This window comes from Labeo rohita, chromosome 19 (assembly GCF_022985175.1).
Source record: "Labeo rohita strain BAU-BD-2019 chromosome 19, IGBB_LRoh.1.0, whole genome shotgun sequence".
NCBI lineage: Eukaryota > Metazoa > Chordata > Actinopteri > Cypriniformes > Cyprinidae > Labeo > Labeo rohita.
The window spans coordinates 30728251-30756170 of NC_066887.1; the positions used below are offsets into that span (position 1 = coordinate 30728251).

General features: G+C 34.5%; 1 protein-coding gene across 3 annotated transcripts in view; it reads right to left on the bottom strand.

The window, feature by feature from the left end:
* Window positions 1-27920, bottom strand: part of pvrl2l (PVR cell adhesion molecule related 2 like) — a 236949-nt gene that overhangs the window by 82706 nt on the left and 126323 nt on the right. The window contains exon 7 of one of the 3 annotated variants that reach the window (XM_051137380.1): window positions 11787-17371. The exons of 1 other annotated variant lie outside the window; for it this stretch is intronic. In XM_051137380.1, coding sequence (XP_050993337.1) covers window positions 16824-17371 — 548 coding nt within the window. In that variant the 3' untranslated portion in view covers window positions 11787-16823. Of the gene's footprint in view, window positions 1-11786; window positions 17372-27920 lie in introns of those variants that run through there. One more of the 3 variants, XM_051137378.1, reaches the window with a different exon arrangement.

Below are 27920 nucleotides of genomic sequence, written 5' to 3' on the forward strand. Positions count from 1 at the left end.
GAAAGACATGAACATTTTGGATGACAAGGGGGTGAGTACATTATATGTGAATCTTTGTTTTGAAAGTGGACCTCTTCTTTAACATTGATCAGTATTAGTATATTTGCACTACCGTTCAAATGTTTGGGGTCAGATATTATTTTTATTCTTTATTCAGGATGCACTGATCAAAAATGGAACTCAAGGCATTTGTAATATTTCTAAATGATTTCTATTTCAAATAAATGCTGTTCTTTTGAACTTTTATTCATCAAAAAATTCCTAAAAACAAATGCTTCACAGTTTCCATCAAATCATCATATTAGAATGATTTCTGAAGGATCGTGTTCCACATTAGACTGGGGTAATGATGCTGAAAATTAAGTTTTGCATCACAGGAATAAATTACACTTTAAAACATATTCAAATAGAAAACAGTTCTTTTAAATGGTAAAAAATATATCACAGTTTTACTGTATTTTTACAGTGATGGTGAACAAAAGAGATTTCTTTCTTAGGACCATCAAACTTTTAAACAGTTGTGTAGCTAAGAAAGAACATAAACCAGAATAAATGCTATAAAGTGATGTGCCCATTGTTTTTTAACTACCGCTGAGCTTGAACATCTGTCAGAAAATGCAAATCTAGCTTTATTTTTGCCTCTTTTATTACTTAAGGGAGTTAAGAAAGTACAGTAAATGAAGCAGAGAAGAGGCAAGATCTGGATACGCCACACAAGCTCTACTCACATGTCGAGCTATGTGGGCTAAACGCTAGGCCGCGGCTTTTATGCCACATTGATTATTGATGTTAATGGACGATAAAGCTTGAATTTAACACAAGTCGATCTAGATCCAGATGGCAGCAGTCGGTTTGACGTTCCCAACCTTACTTGATCTGTCACTGCATTACATTAGCAGATTTTAGAGCGAAAAAGCAATAAAAACTTGTCTAAAAGTTCACAAGAAGGCCTAACAGGTGTTGTGCAATTTAATCCCACTCCAGTAACAAATATTTAGCCCATTTTAGCTTTAATACCGAGCGCACATAGTCAGGCGGCGTTTAAAATAAGTCCCCCACCGGCATGTTTCAGTGGCTCATTAGTTCAGCATGAAGCGTTTGGTTGGTAATGTCTTAATTTCTGAAGACCCCACGAGGGGGTTTGGAGGCAAGAGGACTAATAAAATCTCACATCCAGTGGGGGTGTTAACCGTAATGAGCCCGAGCACAAAAGGGTGAATTTACCCAGACTGTGAAACGAATAAAACTTAAAGAAGAGGAATAAAATCATTCAAATGAATACGACAAGGCAAAATGAAAAAGATAATATCGGAGAAATTGTGAATTATTTCACACCCAGGGAACAGATGGCTGAGGTAATAGGTATTGGTTAAAAAGAGCTTTCATTCCTCTCGAGGCTTAAAGGGAAATTTGCGAAACTGCGGGGCCTAGATAAATGAACAACCCTCTTCCTATTAGAGGTAAAAAGATCTTGATGTAAGCTACAATAAAAAAAGACACAAAGAAAGTCTGAAAGGAAGACAAAAACAGCACCAGATGGAAAAACTTTTAACTTTGTCTTCTACATTTGCATCTTCCACGTTCTTTAGCAAGAAAAGTAGATTTCTGAGCGTGCATACTTGCGTGCAAACCGTAGACCTAGTGCCTGTTTGTCCGCGGCATGAAGCCATGTCAGACAAACAAAAAGCTCTGAGCAAATGGCTGCACAGGATAATTGAGGCCTATCAGTCCTCAGTGTTCCATTAAAAAATAACATTTTTGCTGAAAGAAGCAGCAGGAAAAATGCGTTAAAAAAGGAGAGCGCAGAGAAAGAGGGCAGACCCACATTCCTCGAGAAATAGGCTTCTGAACAGGACATAGTTTTTTTTCTTGTGAAACGTGAAAATAAAGCTAAACAGCCAAAATGTCACAAGCAACTCATCAGCACTCGTATGTCAGTCACACATTACATTTTGTTTACATGTTCATACCTACAGACTTTAGTGTCTAAGGCAGATTGAATTGATGTGTACAAAGAACTAAATGATATTTCACAAATTTTCATTCCATGTCACCTAAACTTGAAACAGGGTGGCACATCAAACGGACTGTACTTTCTTCAAAGTCTTTTTGAGTCCGTGTTAAATAAAATATGAATATGGTGTCTTCTCTGCCTACACATATAGTGGGTCCAAGACTGAAGATCTGGGGATTTTATAATTTAAACCTGAAAATAAACTGGTTTACCTTAATAAATTCTTTAATAAAAAATACTTAAAAAACCTTAGGAGTCTGCACTATTTCTAGATAAGTAATAAAATATGTAAATGCAAAAGTGCTGTTATTAAAGCAAATGAGGACATATCAATACTATAAGACAACATTCTTAAATGTGTTATTTATTTATTTTTTTTATCTTTTCAGTTGTTTTGCTGGTAATATAATTTTTTATTAAAAGTGTAACAAATACAATAGATACATATTTAATACTAGTATGTGTAGCTATGCATTTATATAATTGCTAGAAATTTATATTTATCTTTAAATGTGAGATTTTCTTTACAAAGATATGCTATATAAATTATAAAACTGTTTTTAAATGCCTGGGAAACATTTTCAAAATCATGTTATGTTGGCAATATAATTTTTGATGAATAATTGAAAATAAATCTAAATGCATTTTTTCTAAATGCATTTTTAATATTAGTATTTTAGTATTTACTAAAATCATATATTTAATGTGAAATTATAGTCATATCAATTTTAAAACCACTTTTCAGTTTTAGGGCAACATTATTGAATTTATGATAATTGTTTTAACTTTTCACAGTTGTTCTGCTCAAAATATAATAAAAAAGAATAATAACTGAAAAATACAGTAGATGCATTTGAGGTTGTTATATTAGATTTTTATTGTTTTTGAGATTTTTTTGTTTTTTTAAAAAAAGTCTCTTCTGCTCACTAAGCCTGCATTTATTTGATCCAAAGTACAGTAGAAACAGTACAATTGTGAAATATTTTTACTATATAAAATAACTGTTTTCTATTTGAATGTATTTTAAAATGTAATTTATTCCTGTGATTTCTAAACCAAATTTTTAGTGTCATTACTTCGGTCACATGATCCTTCGGAAATCATTCTAATATTCTCATTTGCTGCTCAAAAAACATATATTATTATTGTTATTATGTTGAAAACAGCTGAGTGAGTTTTTTCAGGTTTCTTTGATGAATATAAAGTTCAGAAGAACAGCATTTATCTGAAACAGAAATCTTTTGTAACATTATAAATGTCTTTATCATCACTTTTGATCAATTTAAAGCATCCTCGCTAAATAAAAGTATTAATTTCTATAATTATTCTTTAATTCTGTAGTATTCTGTATTATGTTACAAAAGCTTTTTATTTCAGATAAATAATCATAATATAGATTCATCAAATAATCCTGAAAAGATGTACTCTTATAATTTTAACAATAATAATGATAAGAAGAAATATTTCTTATACAGCAAATCAGCATATTAGAATGTGACACTGAAGACTGCTGTAATGATGCTGAAAATTCAGCTTTGATCACAGGAATAAATTACATTTTAAAATATATATACATTTTAAAATAGAATTTTAAATAGTAAAAATTTTTAATATTTTTTACTGTTTTTGCAGTGTTTTGGATCAAATATATGCAGGCTTGGTGAGCAGAAAACACTTCTTTAAAAAAACATTAAAACACTTTTGACTGGTAGTGTATGTATAACATATTCTTTACAAAAAGGAAATTTGGAGTACATTACAGTACTTTTCTGAAACAGAGTTATGCTGATAAATGCATTCTTTCAAAACTATTAGTCATTTTTGCAATTCCGACTCCACATTTCACCTACGGCAGCCAACTTGATAACAATCTTGGCAACAAATCTGCAAAATTTGCAACAACAGCACTGAACACATCACAAATCCTTTACGTTTGCAAGGCATAAAAACGGATGTAGGAGATCAATGAATGTAAAATTTTCAGTGGCATTGCAGCACTGGCCTGAAGGGATGAGTGACAGTCCTGTCAACTGGCTCCAAATGCTCTCACACTGGCTGCAGGCCATTCTTATTGTGGAGCGCTGATTGGTCTCAGACGCTTGGACCCTACTGTATATATAAATGTCAAATCAAATGAATGGCAAAAAGCCAATTTATCTGAATTCGACCCTGTATTATGTATCCGTACGGCATGGATAAAAGCACCCTGGCGGATGGCCGAATGTGGCATTCCTTTAGAAATTACAATTACAGTTGTGTAATGTTATTAAATTACGGCAATCATGTCAGCACAAGATATTCTTTTGGAAGATGAATTTTTTTTTTCTGATCGATGCCAACCATTGATGTACCTTCCACTGTGTCGCAATCAAACCGGAATTCAGAGCTATTTTAACGTCTCTGACAACCTACACTCCTAAAAAGAAAAGTTCTTTAAAGATCTCAATGATTCCACGAAAATGCTTAGAAAATCATTTTTTTTTGACATACCCTAACTGTATTGACCCAGATTACACAGAGTTTGCATGTGCATGGCAGAGCTAGACAAGACATTTGCAATTGAGGTTAAAAAGTATCTAAATTGTAATTTTCTTTTTAGAAAATGACCAATTGTTTCGCTAGATAAGACCCTTATTCCTCGGCTGGGATCGTTTAGAGATCTTAGAAGCTACATTTGAACTGCATTTTAGACGTTCAAACTCACCGGCACCATTGAAGTCCATTATATAGATACATTATATAGATATAATTACTGAAATGTTTTCCTCAAAAAACATAATTTCTTTATGACTGAAGAAAGAAAGCCATGAACATCTTGGATAATAATGGGGTGAGTGCAAAATCTGTAAATGTGTGTTCTAAAAGTGTTCTAAAACAAAAAGTACTACTTTTTAAGGATGTAATTTCTGCAAATGTGAACATGTATTCACCTTTATTTTTTTTTCCGTTGTAAGTTTTATGGGTATGGCTGGCTTTACTTTATCTCATCCGCATCTAGCTATTTTTTGCTGTACAAACCAGCTTGTTTTGTTGCTTGATATTGCAAATTGGTGTGTCTTTCCATGTTATTTTAATGTATTATCTTACACACTGGTTTGTAGTGCAGTTTTACAGTTTACGTTTCACAGCACGTTGTTATTTGCCTAGTAATTTCTCTATAGCGGATAATGAACCGGAAGTCTCACCCATTGGCTTACTTCTGTGTTAAAGAAAAAGGCGGGTACGTATTATGTATTATATAAAGTCACAGAATGGTAAAGGAAATTCTATTATTAAAAATAATCATTTTGAACTGTTTTCAAACAATGTAGTAGTATATTATGAACACATTCACTCTGTCGTACAGTGGAATACGTAGAAACAGAGCAAAATATTTATCTTGTCACATGAATTACGTAAATAATACCATACTTCCAATTCAACCGGCCATATTTGAAAAATAAGTCGAGTAGTTTTCATCACTGTTGGTCGTTTAACATTTATATCGTAAAACAGCTGTGAAATATCAAATGTTTAGTCACTTCCACCTTACCTCGCTCTCTTCCACCGTTAACGGACAATTAGTGATGGGGTCGTTCTTAAACGATTCGAATCTTTAATGTGACTCGGGACGGACGAGTCGTCTCGGGGAGTGATTCGTTCAGTCGTGCATGTGCAACATTCTATTAGGTTCTGTACTGGAATTAGTTCACCTGAGTCTTCGGGTTTTTCGAGTTGTTCGTTCATCTTATGGGGCTGTCACGACTCAAACCCAAAAACTTGTCGGATAAGAGGTAAGGTGATGTAATCATAGACTAGAGACCCAGGTAAACAATGAATGAATCTTTTCTGTTTCTTATATCATTATAGTTTTGTCTTGTTTGTAGTGTGATCAACGTTTGTGTAAGCAGTAGATGTGTTAGGGAGGTAACACATAACATTTTAATTATATTTCGCTAAAATGAACGAAATGACTCGAAAAAATATTCGTTCATTTTGCTGAAGGAGACTCAAAGGTCCGAGTCGGTAAAATGATCCAAACTTCCCATCACTACTGACGATTCGCGCTGAATTCGCACTGTTTTTGTGAACATTAAGCCCCGCCTACTCTGATTTGATTGGCCGTCTCAGTCATTTTGACATTGACGAGCATCAACGCTGAGGCAAACAGACCGGCCTTTTACATTTTAAACGTTATCATGCTAACAACAAGCAGAGCGCTGCGTGATGGAGTGACTCAGCCACTTTCCAAATCATTATTTTTAAGAGTGTATTCAGTGTTTTCCGGAAACTACTTGTATGTGTTTGCCACAAAAGCCGAGTCGACCGAGTGTGGACTCGCGTCCTTGTGCAGTGAAGAAATGAGCGAGACTGGAGGTGGTGACAGAACAGTGGCAGAGTGTTGTCAAGGCGACAGATGCGGGTGCCTGAAGTGGGCCCTCAAGGCTGAGGGGAGGCTCGCTGTGTCTCGCCGGTTCAATAAGAACGAGGCCACAACGGGCGGCAGGTTTGTCAAAAGCCATTAGCAAGTGGAGGAAAACGGGAAAGGGGTGAGATTCCGGTGTGTACATCCTGATGGAGGCTACCTCTGGAAACCCTCAGGCACAGACAGACAAGCCAGAGATTGCTTAGGTAGATATTTTTGTTATGTATACAGTGCTGTGTAAAAGTTTGGAGTCAATAAGTTTGTTTTTTTTTTTGGAAGGAATTAATGCTTTTAATTCAGCAATTACAAGATTTCCATTTTTAATGTTCTTTTGAATTTAAATCCTGAAAATATGTACCACTGTTTACACAAAAAATATATATTTATTATAATACAGTATGTACCGTCACTAATATGTACCGTTAAGGGGTAGGTAAGGTACAAATATGTACCTTTTCACTTTTGTACCTTACCGCCACAGTGACAGAACTGTACCTTTTTTTCTGACAGTGTAGATAAAATAGATTAAATTAGATACAATAGATTAGATAATTGTACTAATTTATTTATATATATATATATATATATATATATATATATATATGTGTGTGTGTGTGTGTGTGTGTGTGTGTGTGTGTATATATATATACACTACTGTTCAAAAGTTTGAGGTCAGTATATTTTTATTGTTTTTTTTTTTTTTTTGTTGTTTTTTTTAAGAAATTAATACAAGGATGTATTAAGTTAATAATTAAAAGTTTATTAAAAGTTAATAATAAATAATTTACATTGTTATAAAATATTTATATTTTGAATAAACACTGTACTTTTTAAACTTGTTATTCATGAAAGAATCCTGAAAAAAAAAAAAAAAAAAAAAAATCACAGGTTCCAAAAAATATTTGGCAGCACAACTGTTTATATTATCCAACATTGATCATTCTAATAATAAATCCGCATATTAGAATGATTTCTGAAGGATCATGTGACACTTAAGACTGGAGTAACAGCTGATAAAAAAAAATCAGCTTTTCATCACAGGAATAAATTCTATTTTAAAGTATGTTAAAATAAAAAACATTATTTTATATTGTAAAAACATTTTGCAATATTACTGTTTTTTTTCTATATTTTTAATCAAATAAATGCAGCCTTGATGAGCATAAGAGACTTCTTTAAAGACTATTACAAGTCTTACTGACCCCAAACTTTTGAACGGTACTGTATATATATATATATATATATATATATAAATATAGATATTACAACTCATTTTTAAATAATAAATGCGATGTATTATTACATTTTATTTTATCTAAACATTAAATTAAAATATTTATTCAAATTGTAGACTAAAATACATAATTTACATACATTTACACACATATATGTCTTTTTTAATAGCAATCACCTTTCTGACTTCTGACTCACTGTTTTAGGAAAACCTGTTTATTATATTTTATTATTAGTTTATACATTTATTTAAGTTAATATTAATAATTCTAAAATAATTTTATAAACAAATCGAATTAATATAATTATAATCATTTATAAATATATTATAAAGTAATATGTGAGTGTGTATTTTTCTATTTAAAATATATATTTTTTTATTTTATTACACTAAAATATTAATTCACAATATAATATGAAAATCACATGCATATATATATATATATATATATATATATATACATAATATATAAAATAATAAATAAATAACGCATTACATTTTATTTCATCTAAACATTACATTAAAATGATTTAAATTCTAAGCTAAAATATGTAATTTATATACATTTACACGTTAAAAAACGTTTTAAAAAGTTTATTTTGTATTATTAGTTTATACATTTTAAAGTTAATATTAATGAATAAATTATTTGAAAATATTTTTTAGAAAATCAAATTAATATATTACTAATCATATATAGATATAAAGTAATATGTGAGTGTATTTTTCATGTAAAATATACATTATTACATTCAATATATAGAATATATAGGTTTTATTACATTCACAATATATTATGAAAATCATCACATATCACTTTTACTTTTTACATTTTTCTATATATATATATATAATTTTTTAAATAATTTATGAAATATAATTTATATTATTTTTGCAATATTTTTGCAACATTTATTTTTTTGCAACAATTTTTATTCTATTACACAGCAACAACAAATGAAATGCATATTAAAACATCTACCCAACTGATTGTAAGTGATTATGACGCCACGCTTGAGTTAATAGTGTAACTGCACGTTTCACTCTCAATCTGACCTCTAATGGAGCACATCTCACCGCTCATCCTGCTCTCAACATTTGACCCACTTTTTACGACGCGTGCTCGAGGAGTTTAGCCGCCCGTCATGCTATCCCTGCCTCACAAAAAAACACATCAACATCCTTCCAGGATTGCGTTTTGCTTGTCAGTCGGGGGTCAGAATGCAATTTCTGTCGGAGACGAGCTATGTAAGCCGTGCATCATCGTCCCGCTGCATCACGAGAGCTCCTGGAAGGGAGAAAAACACACTTGCATTGGGAGAAACAGTGACAAAACTCAACACGAAGTCAACAAATGGATACGCGACACAAAGCGCTTAGAAATCCACCAGGTTTTTAATTACAACCAGTATACAAAAATAATGTGACAGAACAATAATGGGACTTGGAATGTACACGCTTTTGTTTTCCGCTCCAAATAAACACACCGCACAAGTTGAATTGTTTTTGTTAGTGCTAATCACGTCTTTGTGATGTTAAAGCATCCTCTTGCTCTAAATCTGACTCAATATCTTACACAGCGAAAACGGAAAAAGCGGCAAAACAACCGAACGCGTGGAGGTAATGCAGGGCTGCCTATCAATTAGTAATGCGTTTGCTAGTTCTCTAATTTATTTATAGTATTCACAAGTAGCTGATGAGAGGGAACAGGCCACGAAAACACACGTGCAGAGCCGCAATTTCGCCTAATGGCTTCGAGTTGCTTTAAGACCCGAGGCAGATGCAAACTGGAGATGCCACAACCCATTTCTGTTGTCAAAAATTAAGAGTAGTGGTTGCGGACAGGCTGCGTAGTTGCATGCCAGAAACATTGGTTTGTAACCTGGCAGTGTTCTGCCCGCTGTGGCACCATTTTCGGAGAGGATTAGAGCCCCAGCGGTTCCCACCTCATCTTGGAGGAGTCTTTCAGGGTCATAAAACCGCATGACTGGCGACGAACAGAAGAACGTATATGATTCTTGATAATGTCTTTCGCTAAACGGAATAATACTGGTGTATGTCAGCGTAATAGTTTCTCACGTAGCTTTTAACTGCGGAGGATAAATCCTGGATGGCCACAGTGTGTGCGGGGAGATCTGAGGGCGAATCTCACAAAAAATATGGCCTGGTTCATATTTCAGCCCAACATCAAAAGGAGAGCAACTGTGTACATGTGTATGTATAAATAAATGTAAACATGACATATAAGTGATAGATGTTTATATTATATAGCCTAAAGAAAATGAAGTACATCAATATTTATGATCTTCAGCATTATTTCGTATCATTGTTCATATTATACCATTATTTTCACGACAGCTCTTTACATTTTCTTTGACATAATTTTTGAAATAATATGAAATTCTAAAAACATTATTCAAAATATAAAATAAACTTAACTAATGTGTATACTGTAAAAATTTAATTTTAGTGATACATTTCATATTTTGAATAAATATTTTAAAATGCAAATTATATTTAGACTTAAAATGCAATAAAATCACCTTCATTACAAAAAATAATGCATTTTCTCTGCCGTAATTATTATAATATTATATTCTAAGATGTTCAATAAAAATAAATTTCATATTTTGCATAAATATTTAAAAATGTAAATAATATTTAGAATTAGCAATAAATACTACGAAATTAACCAAAATGTAAACACTATTACAACATTTACATTTGGGAGTGATATTTTTATGTTTTGAATAAATATTTTAAAATGCAAATTATATTTAGACTTAAAATGCAATAAAATCACCATCATTACAAAAAAAAAAAAAAAAAAAAAGCACATTTTATCTGCCATAATTATCATATTATATTCTAAGATATTTGTAAAATATTTACTCAATATGTTCAATAAAAATAAATTACAAATTTAACTTAACTAAAACATGTATTTTAATTAATACATTTCATATTTTTCATAAATATTTTAAAATGTAAATAATATTTAGAATTAAAATATAGTAAAATCATCATCATTGCAAAAAAATGCACATTTTCTCTGTCATAATTATTAAAATATTTACTCAAAATATAAAATAAAAATAAATGACTACAAAATTAACTAAAATGTAAACACTATTAAAACATTTACATTTGGGAGTAATATTTTTATGTTTTGAATAAATATTTTAAAATATAAATAATATTTAGAAAAAGTCATAAAGGTAATATCATTACAATCAAAAACAAATAATGCTAATTTACTTTGTCATAATTAACATTACAAATATTTGTACAAATATTTATTCAAAATAATAGAAAAGGACACAATTAACAAGTAAAATGTAAACTATTAACAATATTAAAGCAATTACATTTTATTTGAGTTGAATTTGTTGGATATATTTTAATTTTATGTTCTGAATAAATATTTTAAAATGTAAAAAAAAATTTTGATTAAAAAAATGATTAAATAAAATAATAAAAGTAACATCATTACGGTCAAGAAAAATGTTTTTTCTTGCTAGTTTTCTTTGCAATAATTAATATATGTGTGTGTGTGTATATATATATATATATATATATATATATAAATAAATTATGAATATATAAAATTTAAAATTTAACAACTAAAATGTATGCTGTAAAAAAGTAATTTTAAGTGATACATTTAATATTTATAATAAATGTTTTATAATAACACTTTAACATAAGATTATTGCAAATAATATTTAGACTTTAAATGTAAATCATCATCATTTTCAAAATCAATATTATATTCTACAATATTTGTCAAATATTTACTCAAAATATTCAATAAAAATAAATTACTACAAAAATAACTAAAATGTAAACACTATTAAAACATTTACATTTTAGCATACTTGAGTTAAGTTGGAAGTTATATTTTTATTATGTTTTGAATAAATATTTTGAAATAGGAATAATATTTAGATACAAGTAATAAAGATAATATCATTTCAATCAAGAAAGAATAATGCTGATTATATTTGCCATATTTAAAATCTTATTTTTACAAATATTTATTCAAAATATGAAATATATATACATACACTACCGTTCAAAAGTTTGGGGTCAGTACATTTTTATTGTTTCTGTTTTTTTTTTTTTTTTTAAGAAATTAATACTTTTATTCACCAAGGATGTATTAAGTTAATAATTAAAAGTTTATCAAAAGTTAATAATAAATAATTTACATTGTTATAAAATATTTATATTTTGAATAAACACTGTGATTTTTAAACTTGTTATTCATGAAAGAATCCTGAAAAAAAAAAAAAAAAAAAAAAAAAAATCACAGGTTCCAAAAAATATTTGGCAGCACAACTGTTGATATTATCCAACACTGATCATTCTAATAATAAATCCGCATATTAGAATGATTTCTGAAGGATCATGTGACACTTAAGACTGGAGTAACAGCTGATAAAAATTCAGCTTTTCATCACAGGAATAAATTCTATTTTAAAGTATGTTAAAATAAAAAAACAATATTTTATATTGTAAAAACATTTTGCAATATTACTGGGGTTTTTTTCTACATTTTTAATCAAATAAATGCAGCCTTGATGAGCATAAGAGACTACTTTAAAGACTATTACAAGTCTTACTGACCCCAAACTTTTGAACGGTAGTATATATATATATATATATATATATATGTATATATATATATATATGTGTGTGTGTGTGTGTGTGTGTGTATTTCACATTTTCTAATTCAAAATATAAAATAAAAAATGAATGACAAAATTCACAACTAGACTGCAAACTCTTTACATGTTGATTTTTCATTTTTTTTAATAATTCGGATAATTATTTTAAAATGTAAACAATATTATTTTATAACCAAAAGAAAAATTAACATCAATACAAAAACATTTGAACCCATTTATTTCCATGACATAACATTTCATTAATTTTCATACTTTTCCTGGCCTGAAAATAACATGTACACAATGTCACTGTTCGCTACTATGAAAATACTGTGATAAAAAATAAGCTAAAATTGCCTTTAAACATAATATAACATTATTTCTCTCTTTTGAGTCACGGCCGTCATATAACCAGGACACGAGCACGAAATTCACCCGCTACAGTCAAGTGTGTGTGTTTATCTAGTGTTGACATTTTGTCATGTTGAGGGGTGAGAGTGTGTGTCATGTTGTTGAGGGCTGAGAGAGCAAAAAGTTGTCAGTGCAAAAAGTTAGTGTGCGAACGTCAATCCATACTGTACTTTCATCGCAGGCCGTGTGCCAGTTACTAACTAGTGTGCGTCTGGGAAGCTACATCTGCTGAACGCGCAGGATTCCCGCCTGTCTAAATCACCGACTCAAGGCAGCTGAGGTTATTCTCTTGTCTACTCTGGGCTATTAATACTACATCTGCTTGTATATTTGGTGCTGGCCATTAACTGACCACTACATCTGTTATTTACAGTACCGATAAATAACACTTTTCTTTCACTGGATTTCTTAGTGATAAATACATACATATACAGTATATATATATATATATACCGGTATCTCACACACAGGACACGTCACGTCAAGATACACACCATCACAGGATAGCACTGGTTTTCCATCCATAGTATATAACAAACTAAACAGAAAGTAGAGAGTACAGTTCGTTCTCACAAGTTTTGACAAAGAGTACAGCAGTTATGTGATGTGATATGAACCTGTTGCAGTTTTTACACTAAAAACGCCAGGCAGAAGCGATCTGTCTGTCCGAGTGGTTTTCATACACATAGTGTCACCTGACAACACGACACAACATTCAGAGTGAATGAATAACAAGTTCAGATCAGCTCGGAAATCACATCCACAGCTGATGAGTTAATAATGACTTGCACCATAATGTGGAGCAATTAAGAAACATCACGTGGGGGCAATTTGCGATCTTGTTTTTCTTCTTTTCTTAATATTGTTGATTGATTGCAGTCTTTAAATCTGGCATTCATTTACAATATATAGGATTTCAGCATCGCATGAATTGCGGCAAGCTTCCAACCCTAAAAACACATCCCAGAAGGCACTTACATCAACTTATCAAAACATACTTGTTTGTTTCATAATACGGAGAACATGTGGATAGATGGTATCTTTCATCTCCAAACATTACTGGGTAACTATGAGAAGTCCAGGTCATATTTCACTCTGAAATTGGCCTTTTTCACATTATGGCTTTATTTATTTTTTACATATGCTTCCCTAAATTGCCAGTATTGTAATATCTATGTATATATATATACACACACACTACCAGTTTTTATGTGTCTTAAAGAAGTCTCTTCTGCTCACCAAGCCTGCATTTATTTGATTCAAAGTACAGCAAAAACAGTAAAATTGTAAAAATGTTTTTGCTATTTAAAATAACTGCTTTCTACTTGAATATATTTTAAAATGTAATTTATTCGTGTGATTTAAAAACTGAATTTTTAGCATCATTACTCCAGTCACATGATCCTTCAGAAATCATTCTAATATTCTGATTTGCTGCTCAAAAAACATTTAATATTATTTTTATGTTGAAAACAGCTGAGTAGAATTTTTTTCAGGTTTCTTTAATAAATAGATCCCTGCTAATTTAAAATTATTTTTTTTTTTTAAACAAACAAAAAATAAAAAATAAAAATAATACTGGCTCCAAGCTTTTGAATGGTATTGTGTATAATTTAAAAAAAGCTTTTTATTCAAAGAATCCTAAAAAAGTACTCAACTGTTTTAAATATTAATAATAATGTTACTGAACAGCAAATCAGCATATTAGAATGATTTCTGAAGGATCATGTGACTGGAGTAATGATGATAAAAATCCAACTCTGATCACAGGAATAAATTATATTTTAAAACATATTCAAATAGAAAACAGCGTTTTTAAACAGTAAAAATATTTCAGATTTTTTAGTTTTTGCTGTACTTCAGATCAAATAAATGCAGGCTTGGTTTAAAAAAAAATCTTACTGTTCAAAAACTTTTGACTGGTAGTATATGTAAATTGCTACATTTTTATATTTTGATCGCTTTACTGGATACAGTAAAAAAAAATGCTATATATGATTTTTACATTTAAATCAGAGAGCCTTTTCTTTATGCAAAATAAAGTTTCTTAATCATTTCCATTAGATTCTGCAGTGAAATCTGACCCAGACATATTTTTTTGTGAATTTCGACCAATTATTTCAATAATTAATCTTTATGTAGCCTTGGGATTGTGCAAATGAGAACATGGCATCACTATGTAACCCTTACTACTAATATCCTATAATAACATTCAAAAACGTTTAACAAAACTTCTATTAAAACACTAACACTAAGAGTTGTGAAAACTTGATTTGGCAACATTGCTCTTTCAGTCTTCTCAAGTCTGGAACAGCATTTTAAACGTTCAGTACAGTAACATCCAAATACATGAATCCGCCCGACATCGACTTCAAATGAATACTAAACAGATGAACACCTTTGCTACTGCAAAACAACACACTATTCACTGGTGCATTAAGCTCTCACATCTTTAATTTTTGTCATTATCAGCTTGAATACTTCAAGGCCTGAGCAGTGCTCAGAAAAGTAGCTTTCCCATCCTTATTTTTCAGTGCAGTGATGCAACTTGAAGCGCTTTAGGGAGAGGGGGGGATAAAAATTAACAGCCTTGCAAGTCTGCAGCGTGGGTGAACACTGTAGGCTAGAGTAACTACCGCCTTTACAGTCACTGGGTCCAGATAGTATAATCTCCAAATTACTCATGCTATATCTGCTTTGCTGGATATGGAGTTCTGTCTGGGTAGAGTCGCGTCGGTGAGCGCGTTGCTCCTTTGTCATTATCGCTCTAACCTCCCTCCACCGATGCTGTGAAACCAAGGATGAATGAGTCACGGCTCAAGCGATTCAAAGCACCGCCGAAGCAGCATGATATTATGCAAAGCACGCACAACCCAGAGACTAATGAATCCACATCTGGATGGGCACTGTTACGCTTACAAACACGTAGTTCATCCAAAATGTCTTTTTTTGTCAAAGTCGGCTTATGTGCCAGGCTTCAAAACAAACCGCTGACCCGCTCCAGAGGGACTCGGTAAAGCGAGTGGCCTAATCTCGCAGCCGAACATACGGTGAGAGCGCTTCGCCCCTTGACCTTTTTTCACAGCTGGCAGTGTTTCAACACCGTGGACTCCGTTGAACCGGGCAGCATATGCCGGCTGACTTAACGCTCCCCGCTGAGGTCCGTCAAGCGCTCCGCCGTCCACATAATCCCACACTCAAAGGCACATCAGTTACGTTTCCTTTTGCCGCCAATCTACTGTGTGCATTAATCTGTTTTAGTGACAGCACAAGTCAATTTCCTCCTGAAAAGGAGCTAGTGCTCGTGTCTGCAGTTTTTAGATGTTGTATTCAATGGTTTTGATATAACTGGATTAATCAGGGAGTGGGAAAAACATGCATCAGCCCAAAATGCACACGGCTAATGCACAACACTCTGAATTAAACATGGCCCGCAACAATCCATTCTGCAGAGGTTGACAGGAGAGTACAGAGAGTGAGAAAAAGCACTATTACGCCGCAACCCCTCGAGTCATTCAGAAAATTCCTTTAGCGTAACAAGACATCCGATTAATGAACGAGAGCTAAAAAATAGTGGAGGAAAGTTAAAGGCGTTCACAGCTGGAGCTGATCGCCGCCACAGATGAATGACCCAGATGCTGGAGCGAGCCTGTTTTCGGTTTCTCTAACAAAACATCCAGCTGTTCTCGAAGACGCCATTCCTGGGATTTGATAAAAGAAGCCTGGCGTATGGAACCTGGAGCGAGCAGCCCTAGCTTTTAGGTCACTCATGCTTGTATGGCATTGACAATCCTGTATGGTTAATCACAAGGCTTTCTTTTCACTTCAAAAGCCTACTCTGCGAATGAAGCACGAACAGATGGATTCTGGCTATAATGGGCGTTAAATGGGAAGTTACAGTTACACAACAACCAAAATCACTAATTTTCAGTACATTTCATGAGGTGAGCAGCATTAATTTGTGTTTTCGGGTTGATGATGAACACCTTCATCCATAGATGAGACATTAGCTGCTTCCGCTCCTTAGTTTCCGTCTTTTTGTTTTGAAAGGTCAAGTAATATATCAGTCAGGTGTATTATCTGCTTCGTCTAGACGTAAATGGCAGTCCGGGAGATGATGGACCCGTCCCGCTGGGACTCCATGTCGTCGTCCAGGTAAGGTGTGCAGTCGTCTTCGTGCCGGTGGATTTGGTAGCTGGGCGGCAGCCCGCTGAAACGGTCGTACCTTTCGTCCTCTTCTTCATCTTCCAAACTGTCGTTGAGGGCGTCGAACTTCCTGCGCTCGGCCTCGTTCAAATCGCCGCTCAGGAGGATGTCGTGGGCGGTCGGCGTGCTTCCGGTCATGCGAGGGAACTCGTTGCATTTCTCCGCTAGGGCGCCTGGCTCGCTTTCGCGGTACGTGTAGATCGGCCCGTTGTTGTTGGCTCCTGCGCCGTTCTTGCTAGCTTTCTTGCCGCCAAAAAGACGGGTTTTGTTCCCGTAAGCACCTTGCTCGCCGTCGCCCGAATATCCGTGCTGATGGCGGCGACTTCGCATCACTAGCACGGCGACCAAAGCGCCGACCAAAACGAGGGCCAGGAAGCTTCCCAGAATGGCTCCGGCTACCACGCCAGCGCTGGACGGGTCTTCAGTTGACTCTGCAGAGGAGGGGAGGGGCACAAGTAAGGAAGTTTCTGCTTGGTGCTGGTAGCTATTCTTCACCATAGGTGAACGATTTGGTTCAGTTTAGACTTAATGGTTTTTGGCTGCCCCCAGTTCCCAGCTACAAGTCCTATGGTGTGAGCCAAGTTTGCCGGATCCACTCGGGTCGAGAAAACAACACAAACGTCCGTTCCTTCTACGCTCGGGAGCTGACCAGGTGAATTACACTACACAAGTAGTGAGTTAAAAAGAGAACACACAGATGGAGAAGGGATGTAAAGATTATGTCAACAGTATGGGCATGCAAAGAGGAAGAAACGTAAGGAACGCAGCCTCTCCAGCTAACGTGAGCTAATTGGTCAGCTTGCGCATTCCCAACAAATTCCTGGGAATGTGTCCAAGTCACAAACACTAAAGGAACACCTGCTTCAGAAAGGATTAGCCCCATTCTGTGCTGCATAGAGCCTGTACGAGAAGCCATGTCTATATTCATATAGATATATGGTGGTGGTGAAGTAATTATATTTACAGTCTGATTTAATCAAAAGTTTTCTGACTGAGGCTGTCTGTGCAACTTAAAGAACAGTAATAGTGCTTTGCAAGTCCACTGCATTGATTTTGGTTACATTACTGTATTACACAGGTCAATATATTATAAAGCACTGGTCTTACAGCTAACCTTATAAATATGCAAAGTGACAGAATTATGAAAAAGTGCATGAGTCTGAAGTTCTGCAATACATTAAAATGGATTAAAAAACACCCAGCTCGCTGATTTAAATAACAGCTAGACTTACATTTCCTGAAAAAAACCTGAGTGGTGCCTGTCAGTGCAAAACTGGTTTCTACAATGCAAAGGTGTTGCAGGTGCCAAGATATCGCTAAGTGGTCTCTTACACTGCTTCAAAATACAATAGCACACTTTTCTCAAGACGCACAATTTGAGAAATCATATGCCCATACACCTCTAACTGTGCAAGAGTTTGAGTTGTTTCTTTTAATGAATCACTCAAAGAGACTCGAAACTCAGGAGTTTCTTGTTTGAATCATAAAAGGAAACTGTGTTTTGATATTTATTTACTAATCAGGTTGCAATGTGTTAATTGATTTTTTTATGTAGGTTCACACTTAAGGCCCTTGCATACGTTCGTCATAAAAATTTTTTGGATTGGGTTCAATTTTCATTTTTTACATCCATAGCAAGTATTTTGAGAGGTGTTTTGACAATTCTGAGCCACTGTGATGTTCTGTGCGTGACGAACTTTGACAAAAACGAAAGAATGCATACAAAAATGTCTGACTTTCAGAGTGTGCAAGGACCTTTACTTTGAACATTTCCATTATTTTTCATCCACTCAGAGTCTTTCTATATAAAACATTGATTTAAGTGTTAAAGAGTTTTAAGAATCTTTAAGAGTGATTCAGTGAATCATTCACTCAAGCAAATCTGTCGAAACACTGATTCATTCACAAAACAAACAAGTGACTGTCTCAAGGTTCATACAGATACTGTAAAATGAACTTTCAAGGACTTTCAAGAACCTTTCAAGCAATGTTTTTTTGATGTTCAAGGACTTCAATCAGAGATCTCACTCATCAAACAATGTCTTCTATTTCAAATTCTTAAAAAAAAGAAGATAAATAAAAATATACTAACACAAAATGGCAAAAATAAAGTGAAGCACATGTGAAGTATTACTACTAAAGTATTACAAAACATACTACACTTATATAGTAAAACCACAGTTAATTTTCCAAAGGGATTTGTGTATACTTTCTTTTTCCATTTTGTTTTTATAACTGTACTGCCTTAATGGTTTGAGGTTTTCTACTGTTTAGGAAAAAAATAAGAAAAAAAGATACGGGAAAACACTGATCCTGATCTGGAACAAATGATTCACAACCCGCACCGAAGTTCAGATCTGAATCAAACAATTTGTGATCCGTGCTCCTAAAGCAAAAGATTTGCGAACCCACTGTGAAGCTCCGATCTAAATCAAATTATTCGCGATCTACACTCTTAAATCCCGATCTGAAAAATGATTCACGAACCATCATTTCAGCTCAGGACTCGGAGCACGGATTGCGAATCATTTGACTTACATCGGAACTTTGTGTATCACCAATCATTTCATTTGAATCATTCAACTCGTGAAACGATTCACAGACCCATTCCGATCTAAATCAAATGATTCGCTATATGTGATTTGAAGTGCTGATCTGAAACAAATGATTCGCTTTGAAAGTGAATCATTTTGCGATGCAATGGCTTAACTGATGTGGAGTTTCAAAAAGCTTAGTTTCACTCACTAATATGTGCTTTTTATAATCGTTACAAGTGATGTCGAAATTCAAAAATGAATGGCTCCTTTAATTTGACCTGGTTTTTGCTAGTACATAGCTTGAAATGAATGAAGTCACAAGTTTGAATTACTCGGAGCGATTCCATGACTCAACTGATTTAGTTCATCTGTTCCTCTTTTTGTGTCTTCCATGTTTACAAAACACTGTCACTACTAATACTAAATAAGCAAAAAAGGTATTGTATTTTTCTTTAACTGTGTGAAGATGTGTGCGTATTGACAAAATTAAACACTTATTTCATAGATGCATTATTTCAATAGTTCAAGCACTTTATAAGTACCTCTTCAGAAAAATTTTCAAGGGTTTTCCAGGCCTTAAATTTCAAAGTCAAATTCAATTACTTCAAGCACTTTAATCACCTTGTACGAACCCTGCTGTCTAAACGAGTGAGTCATTGAATTATTTACTCAACGGATTTGCTCAAAACTTCAGAAACACCACTATTGTGTGTTGTTAGCAACGTGCTTCAAACTTTGTTTGTTAGCTGAACTTTCTTTTCTATTGTTGTATAAAATTTGCAAGGGCGCTGTTGGTCTAAATATAAATATGTGACCCTGCAGCACAAAACATCAATACATTGTATAGGTCAAAATTATAGATTTTTATTAAATAATGATCATGTTCCATGAAAATATATTGTATCATAAATATACCTAAACTTTGATTAGTAACATGCATTGCTAAGAACTTAATTTGGACAACTTTAAAGGCGATTTTCTCAACATTTTGCACCCTCAGAATCCATCTCGGCCAAATATTGTCCTATCCTAACAATCCATACATCAATGGAAAGCGTATTTATTTAGCTTATTCAGAGGTATAAATCTCAAAAAACTGACCCTTAAGACTGGTTTTGTGGTCCAGGGTCACATATGAGAGTTGGAGTAACATTAACCCTAGCCTTAGCAAAGAGCATGCTGAAATAGGCCGAAGCTTTCTAGGTTGTTTAATTCAAAGGGCAAATAGCATGCACAATCCTCTAAACTTACATCTCACTCTCGCCCAGGCAATCATCAATTCCACCTCCTGCAAATCTCCCCTGTTACCATGACAATTTGAGTCATTATGGATTCAGGCTACTAGAAACAAGTCAAGAGGCTTTTTTCCAAAAAAAAAAAAAAAAAAAAATTTATATATATTTTACTACTGTCTCAGCTTGCACTCGTTTCGCGCAACGGCTCAAAAGCTACAGAGAAACGTTTCATGCAAGAGTACGCTACTGATGAAAATATATGTGCGAACATGTACAAGTACATTAAATTTCTTCCCACACAATTTGGATACGACTTAATATTCCTGGAGTATAACGAGCGTACAATCGCTCCCTCTCCCACACACTTTTTTCCTGTTCGTTTGCTCCTCCGCCAGTTTGTTTTATCCCAGTCCCAGGAGATCTAGAGGTGCTAAAAGAGCTCTTTCTTAGGATACCCTATTCCATTTCGCTGTGCCTCTCAGTCCACTGTCATTAAAGTCTCTTCACTACTGAAAACGGGCTTGAATGTGGGACCGAGACACACACATACACACGACTACACAACCTGCTAACATCCCCAATCTCTCTTAACCTCACTCTCCTGGCGCTATCTCCGCCAGATGCCAAAGCTCAGGATCCATTATTCATCGGTCTGGCAGACAGCATCCGTGAACCCTACGGTCGACATCTAGCTCTGAGACTGAGACAAAAGACAAAGGTGGGCTGAGGAGAGATGCACCGCCTCTTCAACCGTGATTCTGAGCGCGACCGAACAACTAGCTTATGTTACATTTTGACCGCTCTTGTTCTCAAGTAAAGAAGAGGAGCTGCATACTTAGGACATTGTCAAATTTAACAACCCAAGCTGTAGTGTGAGGGCTTAACCTTTTTTGGGCACATTTACCATATTGCTATCCAAATGATGGCACTCGGCTTGTGCTATCGATCCACTCCAGGCCTAATAAAACATTAAACCGCCAAATTTACAAGCACAACTCTTTATAAGTGTTATTGAAAAACCATTGAGTTCCTACAACCCACATTGAGAGTGAACCTCAGAGAGTTGTGGAAACTGTTAAAGGTCATTATTGTCTAAGAATGTTGATGGGCTCACGGACAAAGCACCTCTTCAGCCCTCCTGACCTTTAACGTGTCTGCTACGCTCCTCAAGTGCCATAACTACAGCGCATTATTATTCTGCCGCACTCTGCTAATGGCATGCTACAAAACCGTTCGACATTAAAGTCCGCGTTTCAATTTTCCTGCATACATGCATATCTGGAATCTAGTGCTTGGTTGCGCACGTACACGCGCTATTAATGTAAGAGAGCTGAAAAAAGACAAAGGCTTCTGAGAGTTTATTAAAATGAAAAGCTAACAGAGTTCATTAGTGCCCGCCTACTTTTTCAATGCCACTGGTTCCACAAAGTTGTTTTTTAGTTATGTATTTCCCATAGGGATTTATAAAAAGTCTTAAAGGTGAAGAGTTATAAGCTATGAATCAAACCAAATAGCAACAAGGTGAATAACCAACTTTGATTTGAAGTAAAAAGTATTTAAAAATCAGAAAAAAAGGCAAAGATACAATGGCTTTAATGAGGGAAAGAACAACAGTTTAAAAAAAAACACTGTGAATAAATCACTATTTAAATATGTTGATTACATATACATTATATACAGATTTACAACTTTAGAAATACACATTCTGATTTACAGTTAAATGGTCAGAATTATAAATATTCACAATTTATGTTCAAACTTATGACTATATAGTCAAAATTTCATTTATATATTAATTTCTATATTATTCTGTATTTTATATATATATATATATATATATATATATATAATTAAAATTATATATTATGTATTACCATATAAATAAATTGTATCTATTTTTTTTTATTATTTTATTTTTATTTATTATTTTATCTCATATTTATATATATATATATATATATATATATATGAACACATACATATGTGTATGTATGTATATGTATACATATATTTATATATACACACATATATATTAACTTTTTTTAAAAAGTATTTCCTATTTTGCCTTTCACATTTTATCTATCTATCTATCTATCTATCTACATACACATATACACAGATATATTGTATTATTTTTTATGAACTATGATTTGTATCTATACATTTGGACTTACAACTGTACATTCTGATTTCTTTTGTAAGTATTTTGTATGTTGCCCTTCATATAAATACACTTTTTATATACACACACACACACCTCAGAGCTTACAGTGTATCCATTTATAAATGCTTGTAAGATACCATCAAAAATCAATTTCCCCATGTAATTTTGTACTTACAGAACACAGCTTTTTAAAACTCCATTCAAACGTCAGACAGTATTTGCATACGGAAAGTTCTCCACACATCGCGTCATCAATTTCCTGGTAGATTTGCTAAATTCCCGCTTTTTTCAACTCAACAAAATGGCACCTTTCCTGAGGCGCAAGAATGCACTAACTATAATTACGGCACTCAGGGTTGTAATTTATGCCATTATTCATGTTTTTCCTAACCTATAGCTTGTAGACAGAGACCACTCTGTATTTTGATTGACGGCAGCGCTCCACATCGTGACGCCACAAAGCAGTCTGCCTTTCACTCGTCTATAAATGGTTCCTATTTATAAAATAACACAACTACCACCCCAGGTAGAACTACAACCGCCATGGAAGCAATCAATCACACAACAACAGCGTACCCAAAGTGATCCGCACATGCACCGTGTGAGTGCGATCATTATATTCTAATTTATTTCTGCTAAAATACACAGGTTTTTGCCAGTGCGAAAGGAGAGGGATGATGGATGGAGCAAACGCAGACAGATCGCATTTCCTCTGACTGTAAAGGATAGGCTCAAATCTCAGCCGTGGCCTGCGGTGGCCCCTCCCTTCCGCTGTCTCACACGTCCCGTATTGATTTATTGGAGAGCTCAAGGCGCATACGTTCAGCTTACACCAACCTCTCCCGCTGTCCTCCTAACTGACAGGTGACGTGGTGACCACTAATGGTGCTGCCAAAAGTGATGTAGAAATGTGTCCAAAGGGCTAACTGACCAAAGACTGCAGCTCCACCAACGTAATTACTTGGAAAACACGAAAAGACTCAGTTTTGAGAGTGCGTACATCACCGGGTCATGCGAGGCGCTTGTTAGAAAGTGGTAAATCCAACAGATTTCGATGTATAATTGGGCTTTGAGCAGATCCTAATAACCCTATTGCCAGAGACGCTCGTTTCCGTGCTAGAACACACAAAAGCACACTCTTGTTGACGGCTTAAAGAGCGGGGCGTTCAAGCTTCTCTGGAGGAGGATGGTATTTCTGACATGCACGTTTCTCAATTTCGATCTGTGGCAGGCAATAATCCCAGGGTGCCTATCTTGATTTCTTTTGTCCTGCTAAAGTCACCGTGTGCACTGTATATCAAAGACCCCGGCGTAAGCATGGCTGAGTGGATTACAACATCAGGATAAAAAGAAAAAAAACACGCAACCTCGCCAGGTCTCGGGTCGTGAACATGAGATTTCCAAAAATGTGCAAAAAGAGCTGGGTGATAAATCAAATTCTGGCATATCACACATACATATGCATATACATACATAGAGACACATACACCCGTAAGCTATTTCATATACTACAGTACATATATGCACACAGACATTTTTCTCCATTTATTTTGATGCCTTGCTGCTATCAGTGAATCAAATCAAAGCTCTGATTTAATGCTTTGTGTGCGTCATCACTCAGAAATGTTTACAGAAGTCTCTGCATGACATTTTTTCATATATTAAAATGTTTTCATGAGCATACAGGAAGGTAAATATTGCTTTTATAACGGTATATAACATATATATTCTGATAAATGATTATATATCATTCTTCCATAACATGTTTTTTCCTGTCACAGGTAAATATGTGGAGACAACTACAAATAAGCTAAAATATTACGTTACGTTTATTAAAGCAATAAGCCCCAAGAAGCCATAGTTTACAGTGATTTTGTAACAGCTAAGGGTATTGTCATAGCTGTTATAAATTCACTGTAAACCACAGCTTCACAGGGCTTACTGCTTTTATAAAACGGTTATTACAGAGTAAATAAAGTCTAATTATATGAATAAAAACATTATTATAAAACGGATAGTACTGGTCCTTGATTCTGATTGGTTGAGTCACGTTCGAAGCTGTTGTTAATTACTCTACAAACATACACCTTTGTTTACGTCTGTGTGTTGCTTGGCAACCACTATGTTGCAACCACAACTGTTTCTGAGGAACTACATTGTTTGGCGAAAGAATAAAGTTTTTATTAATATCATTACCTCAACACACTTTTTTTTGCTCTGTTTTATTTTGTAAAACCTTATTACGCATATGGAATAACTGTTTTATGAAAGCAATAAGCCCCAAGAAGCCATGGTTTACAATGAATTTGTAGCAGCTAAGGAGCATTTTCATAGCTGTTATAAATTCACTGTAAACCACGGCTTCATGGGGCTTATTGTTTTATCGACATACATAGAATATGAGTATAGATTTTGTAGTCTGCCTTATTCTGTGATAAGAACATCAGATCATATAAGGAAGTTATTTCAAACAGTCGACTGATGTTGTGAATTAAAAACAAGTTATAAGCACCCGGTGATCGCCTGAAACTCACATCTCCGAAATTGGCGAAGAACATTTTCAAATAGGCGCCGTCTTTACAAATAAACCGCAGATTTGAGTTTTAAAACAACATTCTCGCCTGAAATAACTACATTTAATGACACAACAACAGTAATATACTGCAAAATTATGTGGGTTTTCTCATCCGCCATTAACGCTCGCTGGTAGGTGCGAAATGCATTCTGGGATGACTCAGGTTTGCACAAGTCTCCTCTTGATGCATCCTTAATAAAAGGGTTATAGCAAGAACACATCAGGGATTTTGAACTGTACTTGGAATTGGAACAGTACTTGGGTGACCACTGATGACGTTTCACAAGTCCACAAGAACACAAGTACAGACAAAAACGTATATTGGGAAACGGCTAATGTTGTTCCTCAGAAACACACAGACGTAAACAAAGGTGTGTGTTTGTAGAGTAATTTACAACAGCTTTGAACGCGACTCAACCAATCAGAATCAAGGACCGGAACTATACGTTTTATATTGTCATATTGGTGTATAGAATGTTATGACAAACATTCTTGTGTGAATGAAATGAAAATTGTATTATTTATTCAGCATTCATTCAAACCTATATGAATTTCTGGTCCCCATTGACTTAATATTTTTTTCCACCATACTATTGAAATCAATAAGGATAGGCAACTGTTTGGTTACCAACATTCTTCAAAACATCTTTGTCTGTGTTCAACAGAAGAAAGAAATTCATACAGGTTTGGAACAACAATGACGATTTTCAACTATCCCTTTAACTAGACTTCCAATATCTTAACATTCTGAATTCAACTGGCTCCATGATTGAAATGACAGCTCCTCTGATCGAGATAAAAAACACCCTTTTGAATAAAGATATATATTGAATATCATGAAAAGACTGGAACATATTGAAATCTTCCCATCGTCTAGCCCTTTATGCAGAGCACAAGTTTATTAGAGAGAAGTTTCAGGTAATGACGTATAATGACAGATAACAGGATTGCGAAAGCGGCAGAAATCGCTCGGATAAGCCGGGCTAACCACAGCTAAGCTGTAAAAGGATCCCGTAATGATTTTTCAACAGTTCATTGCATCCGCCATCACATCAGTGTCAACATCCGTGAGAAATTCATGAAAAATGTGCCATTGTCCCATTTCAGACAGCCTGCTCTTCATAATCCACTCTGAACGAAGACTACTTTTCCAAAGAAAAGTAATGAGAGCCTGAAAACTAAATGTTTATGAAAAAACGCAGCCGGCTCCATCTGGCTAAGCACGGCATGTATTCTGTTTTTGAACATTAAAGCGTCGGTATATATGTGGCGTGGCGGATTCTAAATTCTGACATGTGTACAAAATTGCTGAGAGAGAATGAAGGAGCGGCTCAGTAAAAACGCTGCTTTTAAGTAAGCCTCCATTGATTCAGACACAGAGATGCATCGCTTGATACATCTTTAAAGCGCTCCGAGCTGCCCGCTTCTAGGGTAGATTGCACAAGCGATGCATCAGAAACGGCGCAAAACAGCTTTGATATTCCATTTATCCTCGTTTGAGAAGAAACAAGGATTTTTCACGGCAAAACATTTTCATTAAAAGAATACATAATTAAATCTCTGAGCGTTCCAAATGGCTAATAATGTTCATGAATGCTTAAATGTTCCACATGAATCATTTGCTCATTGCTTATTTAAGGAAAGCCCAGTAAATCATTAAATCATTAGAATCCAGCCGGGTCAACAAGGCAGCCGAACGCAAGACCCCGTGAAAGCCTGATTTCTATTCTGCAATTGATCAAAGCGAAGAAAAAGGCAAGCCAGCGAGCCCTCGTGTTTCCGTGGCGCGCTCAGAGGATTCGGAGCATCTGTAATGAGTCCTAATGATGGACGGGGTGGGCTAAGAGCCAGGTAATCTTGGCAGCCCACTTTTCTGACATTTCACTTAATGTTAGCAGGGTGATATCTGCTCGCCCTCTCGTTGCCTCCGTCTTTGTCTCGATTTTCTCTCGCTAAGCCGTGGGTGATAAGCTTCAACCAGGTGTCAGTCGACTGAGGTCTTTCTTATCTCACATGCTGAGTTTCAGACATTGTTTTCACACCGTAAGGCTTAAGACACTACAGGTGAGAGCCCTATAACTGCTTGATATGATAGGCAAACTCTGAGAGAGTGAATACATCACATTTGAGATTCTGGACCACAAAACCAGCCGCAAGTAGCACGGGTATATTTGTAGCAATAGCAAAAAATACATAGTGTGGGTCAAAATGTTTTTTTTATGCCAAAAATCATTAGGATATTAAGTAAGGATCATGTTCCATGAAAATATGTTGTAAATTTCCTACAAAACTTAATTTTTGATTAGTAATATGCATTGCTAAGAACTTTATTTGGACAACTTTCAAGGCAATTTTCTCAATATTTTGATTTTTCTGCACCCTCAGATTCCAGATTTTCTATCCTAAAAACCATAAATCAGTGGAAAGCTTATTTATTCAGATGACCTCAATTCAACTTTCAGATGATCT